Consider the following 20,979-nt stretch of genomic DNA (forward strand, 5'->3'; position numbering starts at 1 on the left):
CTAAAATAATACAACTAACAATAGTAGAGTTACATAACCATATACAGTAAAACAATAACCAATAATAATTAAAAAATTGGTATGGAACTGTCAAAATAAAATTCATTAAAATAGAACTAAACAGAAAACTCAACACTTGAATTGATAAACCATGTAGGTACGGTACAGTATACACATAAATAAATTGTACAGGCGTCAGAAGACTGTCCTGTGTTGTAGGGGAACGTTATAATTTTCACTTGCCGGTATAGTGACATAAAATTCTACTTATTCTACATATCTATAGATTCTTTAAAATAATATTTAATTTATTTAAAATTAATTATACACCCGATTTTAACTGAACTTATAAGTCTTCATGAGTCAGGGAACAATTTTCAATCAAATAAAAAATCTGTACGGTAATTCTCACAAAATAGAAGGCATCAGATGAATGACCCTTCTGCCAATCAGTCTACTGATGATTTAACAAAAATAACGTCTAATATAGAGAATCTCTTATAAAGCTTGGTCAATCAAAACAAATACAGTATACAAAAAGTCTCAACCATTTCTGTTCTGAATTGAAATGCCCCCAATACAGATTTGAAATATGATAGTTTTTAATAATAAAATACTTTGATCTGCCTTGCCTGCAATGTATTCTTCAGGTACCGTACTAAATACGTACTAATAAATAGAGTGGTAGTTACATTACATTTCGATTCAAGAATACATTATGCATGAGAGCTTATAAAGATGAGTAAATTTGTAGAAACATGATATAGTAGAATATTCCGTAATAAGTTTAATGAGCGATATCAAACGCCGATTTGGTAAATCCTGCGTCAGACTGATGCTATTGGTTGAAGGAAACTTCTTCCAAAATATAATAAGCACATACTTCCATCCCCTTGCACTTGCATAAGCTCCTATACCCATATTCCTGTTCATAAAATACCTACATGAACTCATCCAAGCTTACTTCTTCCCATATAGAGGCCATGAGATATAACGGACACTCATCCAAATTTTGTTTGTGGGAGTCGAAGTGTCATGTTATACCTCGCGGCCTCTTGTTCCTTACTTTCATATTGGGTCTCGGACACACAAAGAGTGATCTGCAATCCCATGGGTTTCTATATCTATAGATAGATCGCATATCTTAGATATAGATATAGAACCCTACAAGATCTCAGATTGCCCTCTGTTTGACGAGCAGCCTTGGTAGACTTTCCACTTGTTTAACCGATGTTTTCTCAAATCATTACCCGACCTTTGAACCAGGAATTCTCCATAGCAGCTCTACTCAACCAATGAAGAGTGTTTCCATTAAAATTCTATATAAATATAATTTATACTCACCTTTCACTCGCTAATTAGTATGTTTGTTTTTTTCATCTGTATTCATAATGTAGTCTTTTTTTATGTTTAATTTCTTCTCTGTTCTTTTTTTTGTAGGTAACAATCTTGTGAAACTATATTGTCCAATCAAATATTTATTTAAAATAATAATGTAACACACCGGTTTCTGTTTGTTACACCATTATCAGTCTCCTATCCAGGTAATCTTTGATGCTGGTAATCATCAAACTCTATAGTGAGGTCCACGTTATAATAACAGTTGAGAAAGATAGAAGAACAACGTTGCTGATCCTCACTGTCTTGTCAATAATGCCTTCTTGACGGTAGCTGATACAGGTTTATCAATGTAATATTGATTAATCATTCTCGTTTAAAATAATCAATTATATTTTATTAAGCAAGAAATTATATTTTTTAATCATTTTATAATTGAGATGAAATATTTTGTTAATATTGATTATTAATTCTACATTGTTAAAAGCCGATCTGGCAACAGAGCAAAGCAAGAAAGAGATAGCGCTATCCACTTTGTTGAATGATAGATAAGGATAGCAATATATCATTGCTGATCGAACACTGCCATTATAACGTATACCTCACTATAGTAAACTCCAGGAAATCTCTGATAAACTCCAGGTAATCTCTGGTAGAGCTTACTAGAGAGATTGATAATGATAAAACAACGGAGTCGGTATCTCGATTTTTAATAAATCTGTAGTTGGACAATATCTAGCCATTATATTCAGCATGGATAACTACCAGCATACCACAAGGCACATTCACAACTACTCAGAAAGTTTAGTTGTAAAATTCTCTTATTAACATTCATTTTTTTGCTACTCAACCTCTCAACAATAAAATATCGTGAATTTTCTGCCATATACCATATATTCATATTTTCAAGACAAATTTTCATAAACTCTTGAAACTCGTTTCTTTTGAGCAAGCAGTTTCAAAAGATTCAATGCTCATAATTAGAAGAGTAGTTCTATGAGTGAAGTCAGTATTCAACATTCTCATCTGCGTGAAAATTTCATTTTATCACTACCCTTTCGGTCATGGTGGTCGTTATAACGACCATCACTTGGTTCAATTTTAAGTCACAAACAACTAGTTTCACCCCGTTAAGTCATATTGGTCGTTTGAACGAACATATTCGTGATGAATATATGACATGTGGTGAGCTCTAGCGGTAAAAATACGAAATTTTTGAAGCCTTTTTGTATGGACTGTTAGGAGACTGTAATTGTTTCAGAACACTCAACTTTCAATTTGGCATACCAGCTTGATTTCAAGTTTTATTTGGCCAAAAAAATTAATTTACATCAATAAAATGTTGGAATAAAAGAATATGATGTCAGAAAAAATTAATTAATTATGAGAACCGAGAATTGGCCCTTCAAAGTGTTGGCCGGTTTAACGTCCAAGATTACATAGTGGGTAAGTGTACTGTTGGCGCAAATCAAATTTCAAATATCCAAATCAGCTGAGAAATACAATAAAACAAGTAAATTTGTAGAGATTTTTCTTGTGGCTTTTGCTCTATGCTGTTGTGGATATTACATATTTTATCCTTCTATCATGAGCGATAATAATCTAAGTGATAAAGACGTGGAAGACCTACTTTTTGATGGAAATTTATCGGATTTAGAAGATTTGACTACAAACGCAGACTGGTATTCACCACCTCCTTTGGATGTGGTCAATATGGAAACGCCAATCCATTACTTATTCATAGGTATTTCAATGAATACCTTCTGAAACTTAAACTTACAAATTTTCTACTTCCATTGCTCCAAATGTTTCACATATTTATGTAATATATATTATCATATCTACAACATGTTATTTTATGTCAAATAAGACTTGTAAATGCCTAAAATTATTTTTTTCACCAAAAATAACATTTGTGCAATTTATGGAAAAGACTAATTATTTCTTACCTTTGAGTAATTTTGGCCATTTTAACGACCATGTTATATTTCCATAACTATTAGTGAGAAAAATTTTTTGACACTTTCAAAAATCATTAAAAAAGTAATATAATTAGAGTACCAAATTTCAGATTTTTTCTACTTATACAAAAAAAAAGCATGACCGAAAGGGTTAAATTATTATAATAAAATTCACAGTGAACTCACTTACTGATTCTAGCTTGGTTATTGAACAGTGAATGGAGTCTAAGGTCATGAGGCAGATAAACCGGAACCGTTTTCAAAGTAAATAAATTGTAATAAATCTCAATAAGTTGAACCATTTCCATTTTAATGAAATTTTTAATACCGTACACTGAATATAGTGATCGAATGATCAAATTTGATGAACATAGTGAGTAAATACTAATGCTCTAAACGTGTTTAAGCCAGAAAACATTTTACACTTGTACATGTAAAGTTTCCCCATAAGTCGTCATATTCTTCATTACAATTTCATAGTTCTGTCTAGATCTAAACAAGCAAATTAATTTTCGTTTTAATCACTTCTTCGTTTATTTCCTAGAATGGATGAATTAAGAACCACAACTTTGTTTCAATCATCACATTTTTTAGCAGAAAATTTTATTTTTTGTTAAATTTTTGTTTCTGAATAAGTTAAAATATTGACAAAATAGCAACATTTAGAATAACGCCGTCTCTCAATAAATTTTGAAAAATATCCAGTCTGTAGAGTTTTTTATGAACATCTTTCTTGTAGAATCAATCCATTTTTTTTCAACCACTTGGAAAAAAAATATTCTCAATATTCTTATTCAAAGATTATTGCATATTACCATAGAGAAAGGATAAACGTTTGTTTCTGATATAACTCTATTTGTTTGTATCTGTTATTACTTCTGCTAGAATAGCAACATAATTTTTTGTTTGAAGCCAAAATGATGGTACTGAAAATGAGGTACGGTACGGTACGGTATAAAATAATGCATGATGTTGTCGATCTGTTGAGCCAACACAGCGGGAAGATAGGCCTACTAATTTAATTTCTTACATTTTCTGGTTGTTCCAAAACACAGTTTTCTCATCATAATGAAAAATTTCTTTATTCAAACTAGTATAATAATATTAGAGTTAATAAATAGGCCTACCTCTGACATGGGTTGCATGACAGAGAAAAAAATAAATAAAATATAGCTTGTATATTATTTTACATACTATTAGTGAGGTCCACGTTATAATGACAGTGGATGGAGATAGGAGAACAACGTTTCCGATTGTCTGCCTTAGTTTATTATACTTCTAGATTGTTAAAAACGGATTTAGCAACGTTGCGGAGCTATAGAAGGATGGCGCTATCTGTTTTGTCGGCATAAGGTTACCTATGTCCATGTCTCTGTTATGTCTATCATGATAGGCATGAGGAAAGCAACGCCAATGTTGATCAAATACTGCCATTATAATGTGGACCTCACTATAGCAGGTATCGCATTATGGCATACTAGCTTATTTATTGGAGCTCAGTGATGATTATCTTATGAATCATACCAATCTCCGGGGTTAGCCCTGTTCTACACATTGACATGAAGTAAGATCTATTTTGAGCTGGATGGCTCTACAATCTACAATAATATTAAGATTATACGAGGGTTGTTCCAGAAATAGTACCAATAGCTTTATTCTGGAGCGATCCTCGTATATTATGAATAATCATCATCTACTGTTATTTGAACTTTGTTCTACCCAATGACTAATATAAATAACAAAACATAAGCATAATATTGAGTATGTAATAATAATAATAATAATAATATAATATTAAAATATGGATTCCACAAAACAAAAGTAGCTTTTTATTGAACTATAGTCAATACATACATTTTATATAAATAAAGAATATAATATGGACTGGCCACTCTACTGCAGGGGGCTTATACACATTAACTACTATGGACAGGTCGTCTATAATTCTCAGTACAACCATGTGGATATTATTTTTCCACCAATGTAAATGTTGTTGATTTTGGATAAGTGAATTTGATAAATATTATGTTCTTACACATGATTATTAAGAATTACACCTCATAATTTTTAAATTCATAATCAGGATTTTCTCTTTCAACTGACAAACCACTCACCTGGAGCGCTGGAGAAACAACGCATGCGCATTATGATGGAAGTTTCTTTGGGGAGAGAGAGCTGTGTGTGTTCAACAGGCTTCCCTATCATGGCCGACTACGAATTCGTGTTGTTTTTCAAATCTGCATTACTTCTCAGTCACTCTGTGAGACATCCAGCTGAAATGGAGGCTGTGATTTTAGTTCTAGAATGTTCCAGAACATGCTGGGCTACACAACAGCCTTGAAATTGATCAGCCAGATATCAGAATCAGTTTGTGTTTGACTGCTACGAACGTTGGTTGTATTTCGTGAATAAGTGACGGGTGTGGAACTTTTCCATTTTTAGTGTTGTGATATTCAATTTGTTTTGTGTTTGTGAAAGTTGATTTCTTTTTCATCAAATTATAAAGTGAGTATTTGAGTTGTATTACTTAGTTGTAGGAAACATTATTTTTTCAACAATACCATTTTGAAATGTCAAAGCCACAATGAAAGCTGTATTGCAATGTCATCTAAATTTATACCTGCTATTTTACCATATTGGTATTAGGTGACTATTTTTCAATCAGTTTTGCTTATTTATGACACTTGAATTTTGTGAACCCACCCATGCTCTTCATATTAGCCTAGTTCCCTTTTTAATTGTCTCTTCATGTATTGCTGTACGTAGGCTATTATAGGCCTATTCAATTAAACAAAAAAATGTATTTACCAATTAGCCTACCGTATACTTTTTTGTTTTTAGAATTTAGATTGCAGGCAAAGATGGTGGCTAATAGCCCAATCATTCTAATCCAACAAAAGACCATCAACTTGGACATTGAACAAGTTAATTTTCTATTAAAATAAAACATTATTGTAACATTATAGTATTTACTATTTTGTCATTGTGTAATAGTAAACCTGATCTCTCCTGATGAATATAAATATGAGAGAAACTGGTAAATATTCTCATTTATAGAATACTACCTAAGATCAAACAATGAAATATTTGTCTAAATTTATTTTGCATTATTGATAAACTGTATAGCCACATTTTATTTACCGTAATGTTTTATTTATAGTCATTAAATATTATTTGGTTGTCTTACTTATACATAACACGGGTCTAATAGAAAATCTATTCTTTGATAAAAGTTCAACAAATGTAATAGGGTACTGATGCCACTACATTAAGACTATAGAAGATGATTGTATTGGGTCCTTGTCAAGTACCGTAGGGTTTTGTAGGACAAATCATTTTGTGCTTAGCTAAGCTTTATTCTAAACGAGCAAGTAGACTGATTGGTACAGGAAGTTTACGAGTGTTTTTAGTTCAAAATTCATTTTTGCGTCTTCAAAAAAATGCATGGCTTCTTATGCATTTACTTTGCTTGTATAGTTTACCCCATAAGATACAATAATGCATTTAGCTAATTGAAGTGTCTGGGACACTTGCATAGTTTTGGAACCCATGCTCCTCAACGGTGGCGAAAAAATACAAAAAATAGATATCGACCTAGGCTATAGAAGTAAAGAAACCGACGGCATTACCGATTAAAGGCAATTGCACAGATCGTCGAGAGGCAAGCAGCAGACCGACGGGGATGGTGTTTGAATTTTGGAAAGCAGACAGACGTTCTGACCTAAATATGCATAATATGTCTGCATGCAGACGTTTTATTTTTCCTCCATCAGTCTGTAAATAGGTTCAGTTAAATAGGCTCCTGAGTTCTGTTGTAAATAGGTTATGTTTTAGTGTGTTTATGTTTGGGTGGTTTTGTGCTTATGTGTTTGAATTATAGGTTATGTCAATAAAATACAAAATCTTGGTTAGTAACTATCAAACTTGAGGTAAATGAATTAATAAAAATAATTACTCTACTATACTCAGTGAATTCAGGATTGTGCAATATTTCAAATATTTCAGTTCCAATAAATTTTAGTTAGGTGGCTTAGGTGTAATGCATCCAACAGAATAAGCAAGCTCATCTTTACAATTATAGAGAAGTGGTAAAAGAATAGAGTTGAATAAAGCCCTCAATATTACTAGATTTTATTCATTGTTTCTTTCAAATTGGTGTGAGCCCTTAAGATAGTCCAATTTGTATTCCAAGTCGGAACTTACATTAGTAAGAGTAACCTACATAGCATGCTCCTACTGAGAAAGGATAATTTAATCTCTAACTGGTGTCTCTAGTCTCTGGTGTCTCTCAACTGATCAATCTACACACAACACACGACACAATCTACTGATAGTGGAGTCCTTAATTGTTTAATAGCCTACCTTTTCAAAAATGAAATGTTCAAATGAGAAACAAATTTAGTTATAATAACCGGTTACAAAAGTTATCGGATAACTCGAGATCTTGAATCTAATAACATGTTGATAAAGAGGCCACCTGAAAATGTTTATGATACAAAATAGATAGTTTATCTACTCAATACACAGAACTATTTCTAAAAATGAATCTATGTGATAGATTTTTATTCAGTGACAGAAGCGTGTGAACCTGTCGAAAGGTCCGACTATTGTTTTCTAATCACCCCAGACCTGGTCCCAAAAATCCTATTTTTCTAGTTGGTCCCCAATGTCCGGTGACCTAATTGAACAATTCAAGTAGCCCTATTAAAATACTTTATTCCAGAAGATTAAAATTCAATTTCACTATTAGCCTACTAATACAAACTTTTTGAATTGTTGCAGGTGTAATGGGGAAAGATTACTACAGTATTCTCGGTCTACAAAAAGGTGCTAATGATGATGCTATCAAAAAGGCCTACAGGAAGTTGGCCCTGAAGTACCATCCAGACAAAAACAAGAGCCCTGGCGCGGATGAGAAGTTCAAAGAGATAGCAGAAGCCTACGAAGTGTTGAGTGATAAGAAGAAGCGAGATATCTATGATAAGTACGGCGAGGAGGGACTGAAGGGGAGTGCGGGCAGTGCGGGGGGAGGGGGTATGGGACCGAATGGGTCCAACTTCACGTATACGTTCCACGGGGACCCGCGCGCGACATTCGCCCAGTTCTTTGGCACGTCGAGTCCGTTCAACTCGTTCTTCGACTTTGGCCCGGACAACCGAGGAAATGGCATGTTCTCGACATTCGGCCATGACGACGACATGGATATGGACCAGGACATATTCTCGCACGGCATCCACCTGGGTGGCGGCCCAATGGGCAGAGGCCCCGGCGGCGCTTTCCGCTCCCAGTCGTTCAACAACCCCACACTCAACCGCGGCAAGGATAAACTACAGGATGCGCCCATCGAAACCGACCTCTACGTCACCTTGGAGGACATTCTGCGCGGCTGCACTAAACGCATGAAGATCTCGCGGAAGGTGATGCAGCCTGACGGCACCGCCAAGAAGGAGGACAAAGTTCTGACCATTCATGTGAAGCCGGGCTGGAAAGCGGGCACAAAGATCACATTTCAAAAGGAGGGAGACCAAGGAAGGAATAAAATCCCGGCTGATATTGTGTTCATCATCCGAGACAAGCCTCATCCTCACTTCAGGCGGGAAGGAAGTGATGTCAGATACACTGCCAAAATCACATTAAAACAGGTAATTCATGATGAATTATTCATTTTTTACTAACATATTCTCTCAGTATTCTTTGAAACACATCAGGATCCACTGAAAATACAAACATAAGGCTATCATGCTACTGCCTCCGTAAACAAAGCCGTTGTGCATTCGTGTGACGTCAGCACAGGTAGGACTCCTATATCAATAAAAACACTAGCTGATATAGATCAGCTGAAATAAACGAATTTTTATTGGTGTAGGAGCCCTACCTGAGCTGACGTCACACGAATGCTCTACGGCTTTGTTTACGAAGGTAGTGATGATACCCTGTTCAATTTTAATATTTTTTATGAATTTATAATAACTAGTTGGATTGAATATTCAACATTCCAAAACTAGTTGTTATACAGTTGTTAGTACAGTATGATGTAATAATAAAAAGTTTTTTTTTTTAAGGGCAATATGGAATTATTTTCTAACATAACATATCAAGTAGCCCCAATACGTTATTGGAAAATATGATAATATTAGTTGGCATTGTCAAACTCGCGGATTCTTCAGTCAATATTATCACAATCAAATACAATATAAGACAACACGTCTTATCAATAATTAAGCTCATAATATATGAAATAGTTGTTCAAAACTAAAACTATTGTTAACTTGATACTGAATTGAATGTAATGTCCTTTGTACCGAGCAGAGGTTAGCGGCCCTTATCTCATATTATTTCCTTACTCCCATTTTATACACTTATTTCATCTGTAAATGACTAAAAATATCTAAAATTAGGTTACTTTGTCGAAAATTTACAATAATAGTTATATATCTGGTAGGGCCTTCTTATGGTTTATTGATAGAACTGCTTGATTTCTGCCTGATTTATTTTTTAGAACTGCTCGAGTTATAGAGTACTGAATAAGATGGTTGTAAATATTAACAAACTGTTTGGCGCCTCACGCTGTGAAGTTTATAGTCTAATTAGAATGAATATTGCCTTCGCATTATTATTTATCACGTTCTATTATGAATTGAATTTAGCACAATCGAATTGATATGTAATGATTGTCAATCCAATTCATCTATTGACTTGAGCGGGAAATTATTTGCCAATGAAATTACCACATGAAATTATTAAACTTCATTCATTAAAAAATCCTGGTAACTTCAACCATTTTAGTCTGCTGATCAAAAAAATTATTTTGAACAAACCAACTTCTGAATAGTCAATAGACCTATTTTCACATTTATCGTATTTAAAAGAAGTTTCAGCTCAAATCTTTGTCACAAACTAGCCAGGTATTTACATCTACATGCAGTATTTATAGACGATTTTTGGAAGGGTTCTTAGTCAAGTAACCTTGACTTTATATACGTATTTATAAACGTTACACAGATTAAATCTTTGTCTATCTACGCAAAAAATTGGAACCTGAAATGAGAATAACGGTAACTTGGCAGTTTTCAAATTTGTGGAGTTTGTATTTTAAATGGTATTTTAGATATAAACTAGCCTATTTCTATAGGTAACTAAATTTTCATAATTCTTTTTTCTGTAATTAATTAAAGAGAAATTTGAATAATTGTGGATTACAAAAATAATTTTTGTTGTAAAAACAATGGTATAAGCGGCTTGTAGACGGGGAATGTAGAGACAAAAAGCTACTGGTTTCCAGTATTTTTCATCTATTTCTTCTATAATATTATTCAGATAAGTAAATTGAAGCTGATGGAACGTGACGTAATGGATGGTTCTGGCCGCCAGTACATTAATCTTCCATTTCTTCTCTACATTCCCTGTCTATGAGCCACTCATCTCATTTTTTCAACAAGAATTGGATTGTCAATAACAATACGATAAAATTGTATATTTGGTAATGATTATCAGCTGGTAAATTCAAATAAAAACCATTAATCATCTCGTGGCATAACTTATCTCAAAGCACTGGCACGATTGTAACGTTTGTTTTCTGATATCATTAAAATGAACATTTGAAATTGATGAAATGTAGTCCTATAATTCAATAAATTACATTCGAAATACAAAATATGATTAAGATTGCCTCAGTGTGAAGTTCAATAATTACTACACAAGCAATAGATATTTCAATATCTAATTTGTAGTAGTTCAAATTTTCAAAATGATGGTTCTTCCGCCATATTTTACGCTGCGGGATTTACGTTACCGTATCATTTATCGTTCATTAATAAGGAAATTTTTCGTCTAGCCGTTCTCAGCTGGGAATAAGCTTAGTGTAGCTTGCTCTCTCAATCGCTATTGTAAAATCTATGAAGCTTTGGTCACACCGGTGCGAAAAATGTGCGGGACGCGGGACGTCGACGAGAGCAGATTAATTTTAACCTCTCAACCACGGCTTGAAAATTTTCCTGCTTCCTTTTTCCCGCGTTTCGTACCGGTTTTCGCAAGGCTTCTTAAATATAGCCTATAGCTGTTATATAAATTTGGGAGAGGAATAGCACAAGGTTACCTTATTTTTCCTCTCCCTATCATTATGATAATGTACTTATTGTATAAATGAATGAAGAATAAAGAGGGAAACTGATTTAAGAAACGAATCACGGAAATAAACTTTTCACTTTAATAAAAATTAAAATTATTTACTCATTACATATCACACAATCATTAAAATTAATTATTTGCTGTAAAAGTATAAAATGTAAAGTTAGCATTTCGGTAGGATTAATTATAATTGTGTAAGTACATACACTAGATTGTGCTATTAGATATCTTGAAATTTCGTTGTATTCAGCCTTGGATTAGGCCTAGGCCTATCAGTAAAAGAATGAACAAATTCATGTCATACAGTTGAAATTGAATTGAATGCAGTAGTCCATTCCATTGTGTATCAAGCTTTCTTACTAAAAAAAGGGTTCTTAGTCCTTCTAAAATCTAAATAATTTGATAAAACTTTATTTTGAACTTGTAAGAAATTTTATTAAATAAAATCTAATCTCTAGTTTCTCAACACTAGGCGATACTAGACAGTTTTCTTATCCTAATACCAGAGTTCAATCTGTACTAAATAAGTTCGCTGCATGTATTTTGAGTTCATTTTCCATTTAGACTAATTTTTCTCTATTCGACCCCTAATCATTGTTTTGGTAGAAACCACTCATACATTATACAATACCAGTATTGTAGGCTATCTATCTTTACAATTGATGAATATGATAACGTTCACAGTCGCTGTCATAATCTTTGAAAAAGTATTTGATTATAAAAAATACATCCCATCAAGGATAAAGCTCTATAGATTGACCCATGTAGGAAATGCTCTATAGATAACTCTATAAATGCTCTACAGATAACTCCTAACATGCTCTACAGATAACTCCCAACTTTGCAGTAGGACTAGTAATAACCAGGACTAATAAGATGAGCATTATTATTATTATTATAATAGAAGTGGAGTCCTCGTACCGCTTGAGCGGAGGGGTTGGATTGGCTTGAAGTTGAGGGTCATTTTTTTAATGTCTCTGGGACTAAGAACTATAGTGATGTACACGTTATAATGGCAAAGGAGAAAGATAAGAGAAAAACTTTGCCGATCCTCTGTCTTGTCAATGCCTTCTGTAGATGGTAGCTGATACAGGTTTATTGATGTAAACGGTTCATTCTCGTTTAAAATAATCGATTATATTTTATTGAACAAGAAATTATAATTTTCAATAATTTCGAAATACCAAGTATTTAGTATTATTATTTAGTATACAAGGAGTAAGTCTTACTCCTTGGCTCTACAACCCATTCCATTGAGGGTCTTGGCCTCCCGCAGTATGCCTCTCCATTCTCGATTTTGCGCCTCAGTTTTTCGAACTCTGATACCCATCTGCCTCAAGTCAGTTTCGACGTCATAATCCAACGCATTCTTTGCCTTCCCCTTAATTTTCAAAATTTCATGATGAATCTTCACAATCAAGATGAATTATTTAAAAAATTAATTATTAATTCTACATTGTTAAAAGACGATCTGGCAACAGAGCAAAGCGAGAAAGAGATGGCGCTAGATCTAACGTAGACCTTACTATACATTACCAACCTATACAAAAAAGACAAGCTCTTCTATATTCTCTCTATTTTATTGATATCCATTCTTACAAGTCTGTAATTGAAAAAAAATCTTATGGGATTTAAGAATGGGACTTAGCGTAAGAGAACCGGAATTCCACACGATCAAAAAGGTCATACAAAAAAATTTCAACATGAAAATGAAGCACAGTAAAAATTATCAGCTTTGAAGTTATTACTTTCCTTGCCCTATTACCATAGGTAAGGAAAGTATTGCTTTCCGAAAAAAATTAAGGTACACCAATTTCTAAATGTCTATACGTTTCAAGGTCCCCTGAGTCCAAAAAAGTGGTTTTTGGGTATTGGTCTCTATATGTGTGTGTGTGTGTGTGTGTGTGTGTGTGTGTGTGGTGTGTGTGTGTGTGTTGTGTGTGTGTGTGTGTGTGTGTGTGTGTGTGTGTGTGTGTGTGTGTGTGTGTATGAATGTATGTGTACACGATATCTCATCTCCCAATTAACGGAATAACTTGAAATTTGGAACGAAAGTTCCTTACAATATAAGGATCCGACACGAACAATTTCTATCAAATGCGATTCAAGATGGCGGATAAAATGGCGAAAATGTTGTCAAAAACAGGGCTTTTCGCGATTTTCTCGAAAACGGCTCCAACGATTTTGATTAAAGTTATACCTGAAATAGTCATCGATAAGCTCTATCAACGGCCACAAGTCATATATCTGTAAAAATTTCAGGAGCTCCGCCCCATCTATGCAAAGTTTGATTTTAGATTCTCAATTATCAGGCTTCAGATACAATTTAAACAAAAATTTCGAGTGGAAAAGATTGAGCATGAGAATCTCTACAATTAATGTTCAGTAACATTTTCACCTAAAATTAAAAATAAGCTCGAAATTCGAGAAAATGTGATTATTCAATTGCAAATTATTGTTGATTCTATTAAATGATTCACTATGAAGAGATAGCAGACCTCGTGTGTCTCCAGCGTTATTGCCCTGTCACCAGCTGGCTCAAATCTTTGAATAGTAGACTTGAGATGCGCGGGAACACTAGCGTCAGGTGATCAATTTTCATAACGGCAAGGAAAGTTGTGTGAGTGCGCCACACCAGATTTTTATTAATTGTAATAAGGAGTGAACCAATTAATCCAAACAAACCAGTGGTTGATTTCCTTTGATGCTTGACAAGTTAATTTATCTCTTAAAATTTTCTATGAACAACATCAATTCTTGTTACTAATTATTGCTGCTCCTACTTAGCTTCTCTAAAATAAATTCCAGTACAGTGAAATATTCTCATCATCAGCATCATCTCACTCGGTCTATCAACCAAATGATTTGATTTTGCAACAACATGTAGCTTTTCTTAGCTTGACGTTTTGCCAATATCGTGTAACCTATCTTGGACCTTTGTTTTTGTATGATCTAAAATAGAATTGGATACTTTCACTATCTGTCCTCAAGTCCTCATTATCAGTTTCTCGTGTGATAATATATTTCTGTTATGGACTAATTAGTATCCAACAATTGGATAATTATTCATATGCATTGCATAAGTTACATTTCCGATTAATAATTTTTAATTTCAAATCCTCAAATTGATACAGTGTGTCAACTTCAGTTGAGTACTTGATAAATGCATTATTATTTAGTTTACTCTTGATAAGAATTATCTCCAATTAAAATTTAAATTATGACTTGTGGATAATGATATAGTATAACATTATTTCTAATATCTTCCAAGAAGTGCTACTATTCTAATTACGTCCTCTACTTGTTCATTAAACAAATGATGATGCCCTCTGCCTCCTACAGTTTTCATGCATTTCAAATCGAGGTACTTCATGTCTGATGAACTTAATGGGGTGAAGACATCGAGAAGAGAGGAAAGATCGAAATAATAATAATATATAAGATTATTAAAATATTTTCGATGAAATTCATCATAACTTGATACATTCTCGTAAACCTAAATTAAGGACCTCGTTTCTTATTAAGATTTAGGCCTATATAGACAATTCACTTTTAAAAATTGTCTCATGTGCTTCTGTTGTTCATACTGTACATTGAACTATAGGTAGTAGTATTGTCTTCCTGTGTTGTCGTGAAAGTGATGTTGTGGTAGATGGGCTATTAATTTTGAATGAAAATGAATGTTATAATTATTCAAATATGGGTGACCACACACAAAAGTATTATCAAATGAAAAAGACTTGGTATTGTCAAAACCATTGACTGATTCATTAGAGCAATTAGAGATTCTAATTTCGGTTGTTACACCATAATCAATCTCCGGAACCATTAGGCTATATCATCCAAATTTTTTTAATAAATAGGTGGTTTTGACAATATCAAGTCGTTTTTATTCAGTAATACCATAGAGAAACAATAGCGTAAGTAGATATCCCATGGTATAGGGCGTTTATGTCGCAACTTTTACTGTTATCTCAAGCCGATTACTGTCGATTATTGTCAATTTTTACTGCTTTGTTGGGGTGAAAGTGTATGAACAGCACAATTTGAGAGACTACCAGCGTCACACAGCTGCATGGGAAAGAACTACTTGAACTATTGGCTTGGGATAACAGTAAAAGTTGCGACATAAACGCCCTATACCATGGGATATCTACTTAAGCTATCGTTTCTCTATGGTAATACTTTTGTGTTCACCCGCATCTGAATGATTTCAACATTTTAATCATTGATCGTCAACTGGTTGCTTGATAGAATAATGATTATAATTGTTTTACATTACTACATTGATTATTAGCAAAAGAAAATCCAAATTAAATGCTGTAATCAACCCCGAAGACTTCTGCTACTGCAAATATTGACAACAGGATAGACAGTTAGGTGGAAATTCAATAAGCGCTACTATTCAAAATCATTTTTGAATTATTAGGCAGAATTAGGTAGACAGCTAGATGGAAATTCAAGTAGCGCCAGTATATTGACCCTGTTGTCAATATTTGCAGTAGCAGAAGTCTTTGGGCTTAATTACAGCATTTAATTTGGATTTTCGTTTAATAATAATTATCAATTCATTAGCATTTGAACAATTGAAATATCTCAGTAATTTCCATCTGTTTACTAGATTGTAATGAAATTGTTTGTTTTGCAGGCTCTGTGTGGCACAATAGTGGAAGTGCCCACACTCACAGGCAGCAAAGTGACATTGGACTTCTCCAAAGAAATAGTGAAGCCGGCAACAGTGAAGCGAATTCAAGGCCACGGACTTCCATTCCCGAAAGAGCCAAGCCGTAAAGGTGATCTATTAGTTTCGTTCGATATCAAATTTCCCGACACTCTCTCTCAAAGTACTAAGGACATTTTGTATGACACTCTACCTCAATGAGAATACGCTTCAGGAGCCTTGTACAGGTTTGATGGTTTCCTAGATAATTTCACCCGGAAGTGAATGAATGCAATTGGACACTCGACTACTGTCAAATTTATTGTTAATTTTGGACATGAAAATCTCTTGGTTATGCGATAACACTCTTTTTCATAATTTATTTTCTACGGTGAACAAATAATTCATTTTACAGAACTAATTTTAATACCATGTAGAATAGCACTTATGTAAAAGAATCATGTCATAAAGGTCTAGAAAAAAGCGAAACGAAGTTGTATTATTTATTAATAGAAAGTTATAAGTAATGTCAGATAGTGTATATTTTTTATATTGGTGAGTTTGGTTGAATTGGTACTTTCCAGACATGGAAACTATTGTATTATTCTTATTAGATAGTTAGTAAACTCGTACTTTTTATAAAAAGTAAGTAAATATTGTTAGACTGATTTGTCAGTTGATAACTTGTAAATACCGAACTGAAACTTGATATTAATCTTATATAAATTATTGTTGTATGTAGAAATCGATTTTTGAAAACATCTAGTATGTATTTGGACAGCATTTAAGTCTGAAACTAATGAATCTATACAATTATTAAATTCTCACACAATACCTATGACCTCCAATTCAGCCTAAGCGTGTTTAGTTCATTTATACGGTATGAATGTTGAATAAGATTTCATTTAGGTTCCAGAAATTAAAGATGCCAGACTGACTTTTTCAATTTTCTCAGTCTATAAAATTCCTATCTTTAATTAGTTTTGCTTGAAATTGAATCCAAAGCTATTGTAATAACGAACAAGTAATTAATGGACCGTGGTGATTCTCAAAATATTGGAATTCGGCTGTAATTCTCCTTACATTATGAGATTATGAGCAGTGTTCATGGAAGTCGTTCTCCATAACAAGTTTCTTGTTTCCTATTGTAACAGAATGTAGAATGCAATCTTAAATTATACATGTGGATAGAGTTTTCTTGAATATTCTAATATTATGCATTCTAAAATTTATTCGTCAATTCTCAAGTACTTTATATTTTATAATTTTCAAATATAAATACTTGAAAATTTTTGAAATGCATAAAAATTAGAAATTTTTGTTCATCCTGCCAATCATATAACGCAATGACACGCTGTGTTGAGTCATGGCAGCTACTAGACTGAACATCATAAAAATTATGTAGGAAATACCTCAAATATTGACAATTTGCTTGAAAACTCAAAGAATCGCATTGAAACGTCATCATATTCTTGAGAATGATAATTAGTGAATATCTCGGTCAGCTAGCTCTGAACTGTAAATTAAGATCCGCACATAAATTTTTCTCGTAGCCTGTATATATATTCCATCATATTTTGAAGGTGAAACCATATTGGTTATTCAAGTTACACAAAGGCTGCATAAATTATTATTATCAATTTGTACATAAAAGTGTTATGTTTGTTTGAATCCGTTATATTTTGTAATTGTGAGAGAATTAATTAAAAATATTTGTAAAATAAAATTGACATAATTTCAATCTTGTATAATTATTTGACTTTCCGGTATTCAATAGTGATCTAATGAAAAAACAAAATAGTCTTGGGTTTCTATTTTTATAGATTTTCACGTATTTTTGGTTCATTCATAATGATGGTTTTTTGATGAATAGCATAATATTAACCTTTGAAATTCAATGCAAGTCTTAATCTGCTATTTAACCATAAATTGGGTCGCGTTTACTAGTATCAACTGGGTCGCCAATGTTTCAGCTATAAGGTGTAAGACAATTCATGCCATAATATGATATAAAATTCATTGTCTTCTACCAATCTGCGAATTGGTGCTCTATTTAAAGCATTCATTCATTTATAAATTAATTATTAGGTAATTGAATATCGCGCAATAACTCAAGAAGAGTGAAGAATGATTTGAATAATTGAATATAGGTAATTAGGTGATTGAATATCTCAATAATACAAGAAAAGTGAAGAATGTTTTGATATTTCAGCAACAAAGTAACATTTGTACTAGCATTTCAATAGTTGAAACTATTCCGATCAAGTCGGGGAAAATTATACGTGTATTTATAATTCAATTCATTTCATTATTTGTCACAGGTTAAATAATAAACTTCTGTATAACGGTTTCAGTTGCTTGCGCCATTAAGTTTTCCTTTGTTGAAAAACGTCTGACGAAAATGATGAGAACTTTCCTTCGTTGATAATACAGTATTGCGAAGGCAATATGTTGGATGCCCACTGAGATTCAAAATACTGTGGCTGATAGAAGGCAGCACAAGTTGCGCGAAAGAGAAAAATATTTAATCGCTTGCAGTGGGAAATGAGAGCACTTTGCCAACTTTGTAAGTCAAAATAGACCTGACGGGGCTAAAATACTCCAATCAACAATTGAGACGCGCATATACCAGCAGCTGAGGTGGAGAAAGAAAACTTCTTGCAAGATTTCGCTTCTGTGGCATTTCAAGCTCTATTTTTCACTTCCTACGACTGTGGAAACCAATACTTTTTCCTTTTTCTAGATGAAAGTCTAAATTGGCTTTATACAAAATAATGACGTGAATCGTTAGTCAGTTCATTTATCAGTTTTATAAAGCTGTTTGAATGTCACCTCCACATTTACATTATTTAATATCGATGAAAAATTTCTAAAAAAAGAATGAAAATGTAAAATGTAAGAATGAAAGTTTAAAGAGAATGTTATTAGTAGAACAGTAACAATAATTTACGATCCACTGAGATCAGTAATTGATCAGATTGTCTATTTATTTGAACAACATTGCAATCAAAAATACAAATCCAATAAGCCTAGTACAAAAATAAATTATTTCCATTTTGTGGTGTGTGGTTACCAATAACAACAATTGGGTCAGAAAGCAAACTGAACTCTGATTTGTGGTTTTTCTTTATTCATACCAATAATTTATATCTCTATATAACTATTATTTTTTATTCAAGGTTTTCAATACGGTAATTATTTATTCATTACTTATCATTTAAATTATATTGGAAGAGCGATATTAGATTAGGTGTAGTGATATTAGAACAGGCAAACCCTTTAATATTCCCCTCCCAAATTTAGATTATTAGTTCGAAATTAGTTTGTTTTTCACTTCACTCCACATCTCAATTTTCTGTCCAAAAAAATGTTACTTGAATAAACAATAAAAATTGAATACAGTAGCCTCTCTCTTATCCGGACTCATCGGGACTGAGGCCAGTCCGGATAACGTTTTTTCCGGTTAAACCGACGTTCCCTAAAAGTCGTTAAATTGGTACGCATATTTTGTAGTTTATAAGCCAATAATGACTTTTACGTAAAAATAATAAAACTAGACGCTTTATTATGATATATGTGAACACAAAACACAAGAAAATAGTTAGTTGCTAAGCCTTTTTACATTTGAAATATTTAAAACCAAACAGCCATTATGATTCGTGGCAGGTGCAGAAGTACTGTACAGTCCGGTTGAACCGATGTGCTGATGATTATTTTCCGGTTAAAAGAGATGTCACTTCCGTGGAGTGTAGTCCGGTTAAACCGATGTCCGGTTAAAAGGTGTCCGGTTAAGAGAGAGGCTACTGTACCATAATATTGAACATATTGAATTACGTGAGAAATTTTTACCGTAGATCTTAGAAACAAATTATGTAACATTTTCAGGTTGGGATATTAGAATTATAAAATTATAAAGAATTACACTCTTACTTCAAAATAAGTGATTTTATGAGAGACATTTAAATACTATTAGGCGGTTAATTTTGATTGCATTAACACCTGTTGCTGTCATATAAAGTGTTGAGATATGAAGTCAAGGGAAACTACTGATATTCGCAAATGAGTACGTACAGTCATTGAATGTTTTTGACATGAAAATGAAGTAAGGAAACGTTATTATTTGTGAGAGATGATTGCTTGATTCAGCACTAGACCGCCTTGTACTCTCATCTGGAACATTGAACTTTGGCTCGCGTCCAAAACACAATACTCTTTCCATGCTGCATGAAATCGCTGACTCATAAACGCCTTTTCGTACCTACAACAAAATCAAAGCGAAACCCATAATTCAGATGGCCGTAAAAGTAAGGAATTCTTTGGTTGCAATAAGATCCGAACAGGTAAGGCCTATAGGTAGTACTTGTGTGGTACTGTGTAGGCCTCGCAACATATCGCCTACAGCCCAGAATTTGCAAAAAATCCACACAGCTTCCCACTGGACTCAATGACGCAAGAGTCTACTTCCCAAATAAGAAAACTGAAATTCAGAAAACAAATGGTCAATTTAGTGTATCTGTATAACTTGAGGCCAGGTGACTTATCGATATGTAATTGATTATTTGAATATCAAGGTTTAAAGGGTCGTTAGATCCCTCTTATTAACCACCTACATTGTTTTTTTAAAGAACTAAAAATTGATCTAACTAAAGTTTCCAAGATTTCTTAATGAGATCTAACTTGAGCATTGTTATATCTTGTTTTACGATTAGTCATTAATGTTCAAATTTGTTAAAGAGAAATTCAATTTGAACAGTATAATTTTCATTTAATTTTTAGCATTGTCAGCTACTTACATTGGTAAAGAATGTTTGTAATCTTTTAAAAAATCTCAGTAAAAATCAGTGGTAAACAACATGTCTGTTGCTATAGATAATTTTTCTCGTATAATTTAGA

The 20,979-nt window shown here is 33.1% G+C and overlaps 1 protein-coding gene across 1 annotated transcript; it reads left to right on the forward strand.

The window, feature by feature from the left end:
• The first annotated feature begins 5,519 nt into the window (after positions 1-5,519).
• Positions 5,520-17,827, forward strand: LOC111053402 (dnaJ protein homolog 1). Its single transcript, XM_022340289.2, has 3 exons — positions 5,520-5,804; positions 8,082-8,941; positions 16,075-17,827. The coding sequence occupies exons 2-3, from the start codon at positions 8,087-8,089 to the stop codon at positions 16,306-16,308; spliced, it is 1,089 nt and encodes a 362-aa protein (XP_022195981.1). The 5' UTR covers positions 5,520-5,804; positions 8,082-8,086; the 3' UTR covers positions 16,309-17,827.
• Positions 17,828-20,979: the final 3,152 nt, after the last annotated feature.

This window comes from Nilaparvata lugens, chromosome 2, assembly GCF_014356525.2.
Source record: "Nilaparvata lugens isolate BPH chromosome 2, ASM1435652v1, whole genome shotgun sequence".
In the NCBI taxonomy this organism is placed as follows: Eukaryota; Metazoa; Arthropoda; class Insecta; order Hemiptera; family Delphacidae; genus Nilaparvata; species Nilaparvata lugens.

What these genes read in the sequence shown, in the direction of transcription:
- LOC111053402 (XM_022340289.2), top strand. Translation starts at nt 8,087, where the DNA reads ATGGGGAAAGATTACTACAGTATTCTCGGTCTACAAAAAGGTGCTAAT. An exon ending in CCAAAATCACATTAAAACAG is followed by an intron (nt 8,942 to 16,074) that starts GTAATTCATGAT and finishes TTTGTTTTGCAG; the next exon opens with GCTCTGTGTGGCACAATAGT.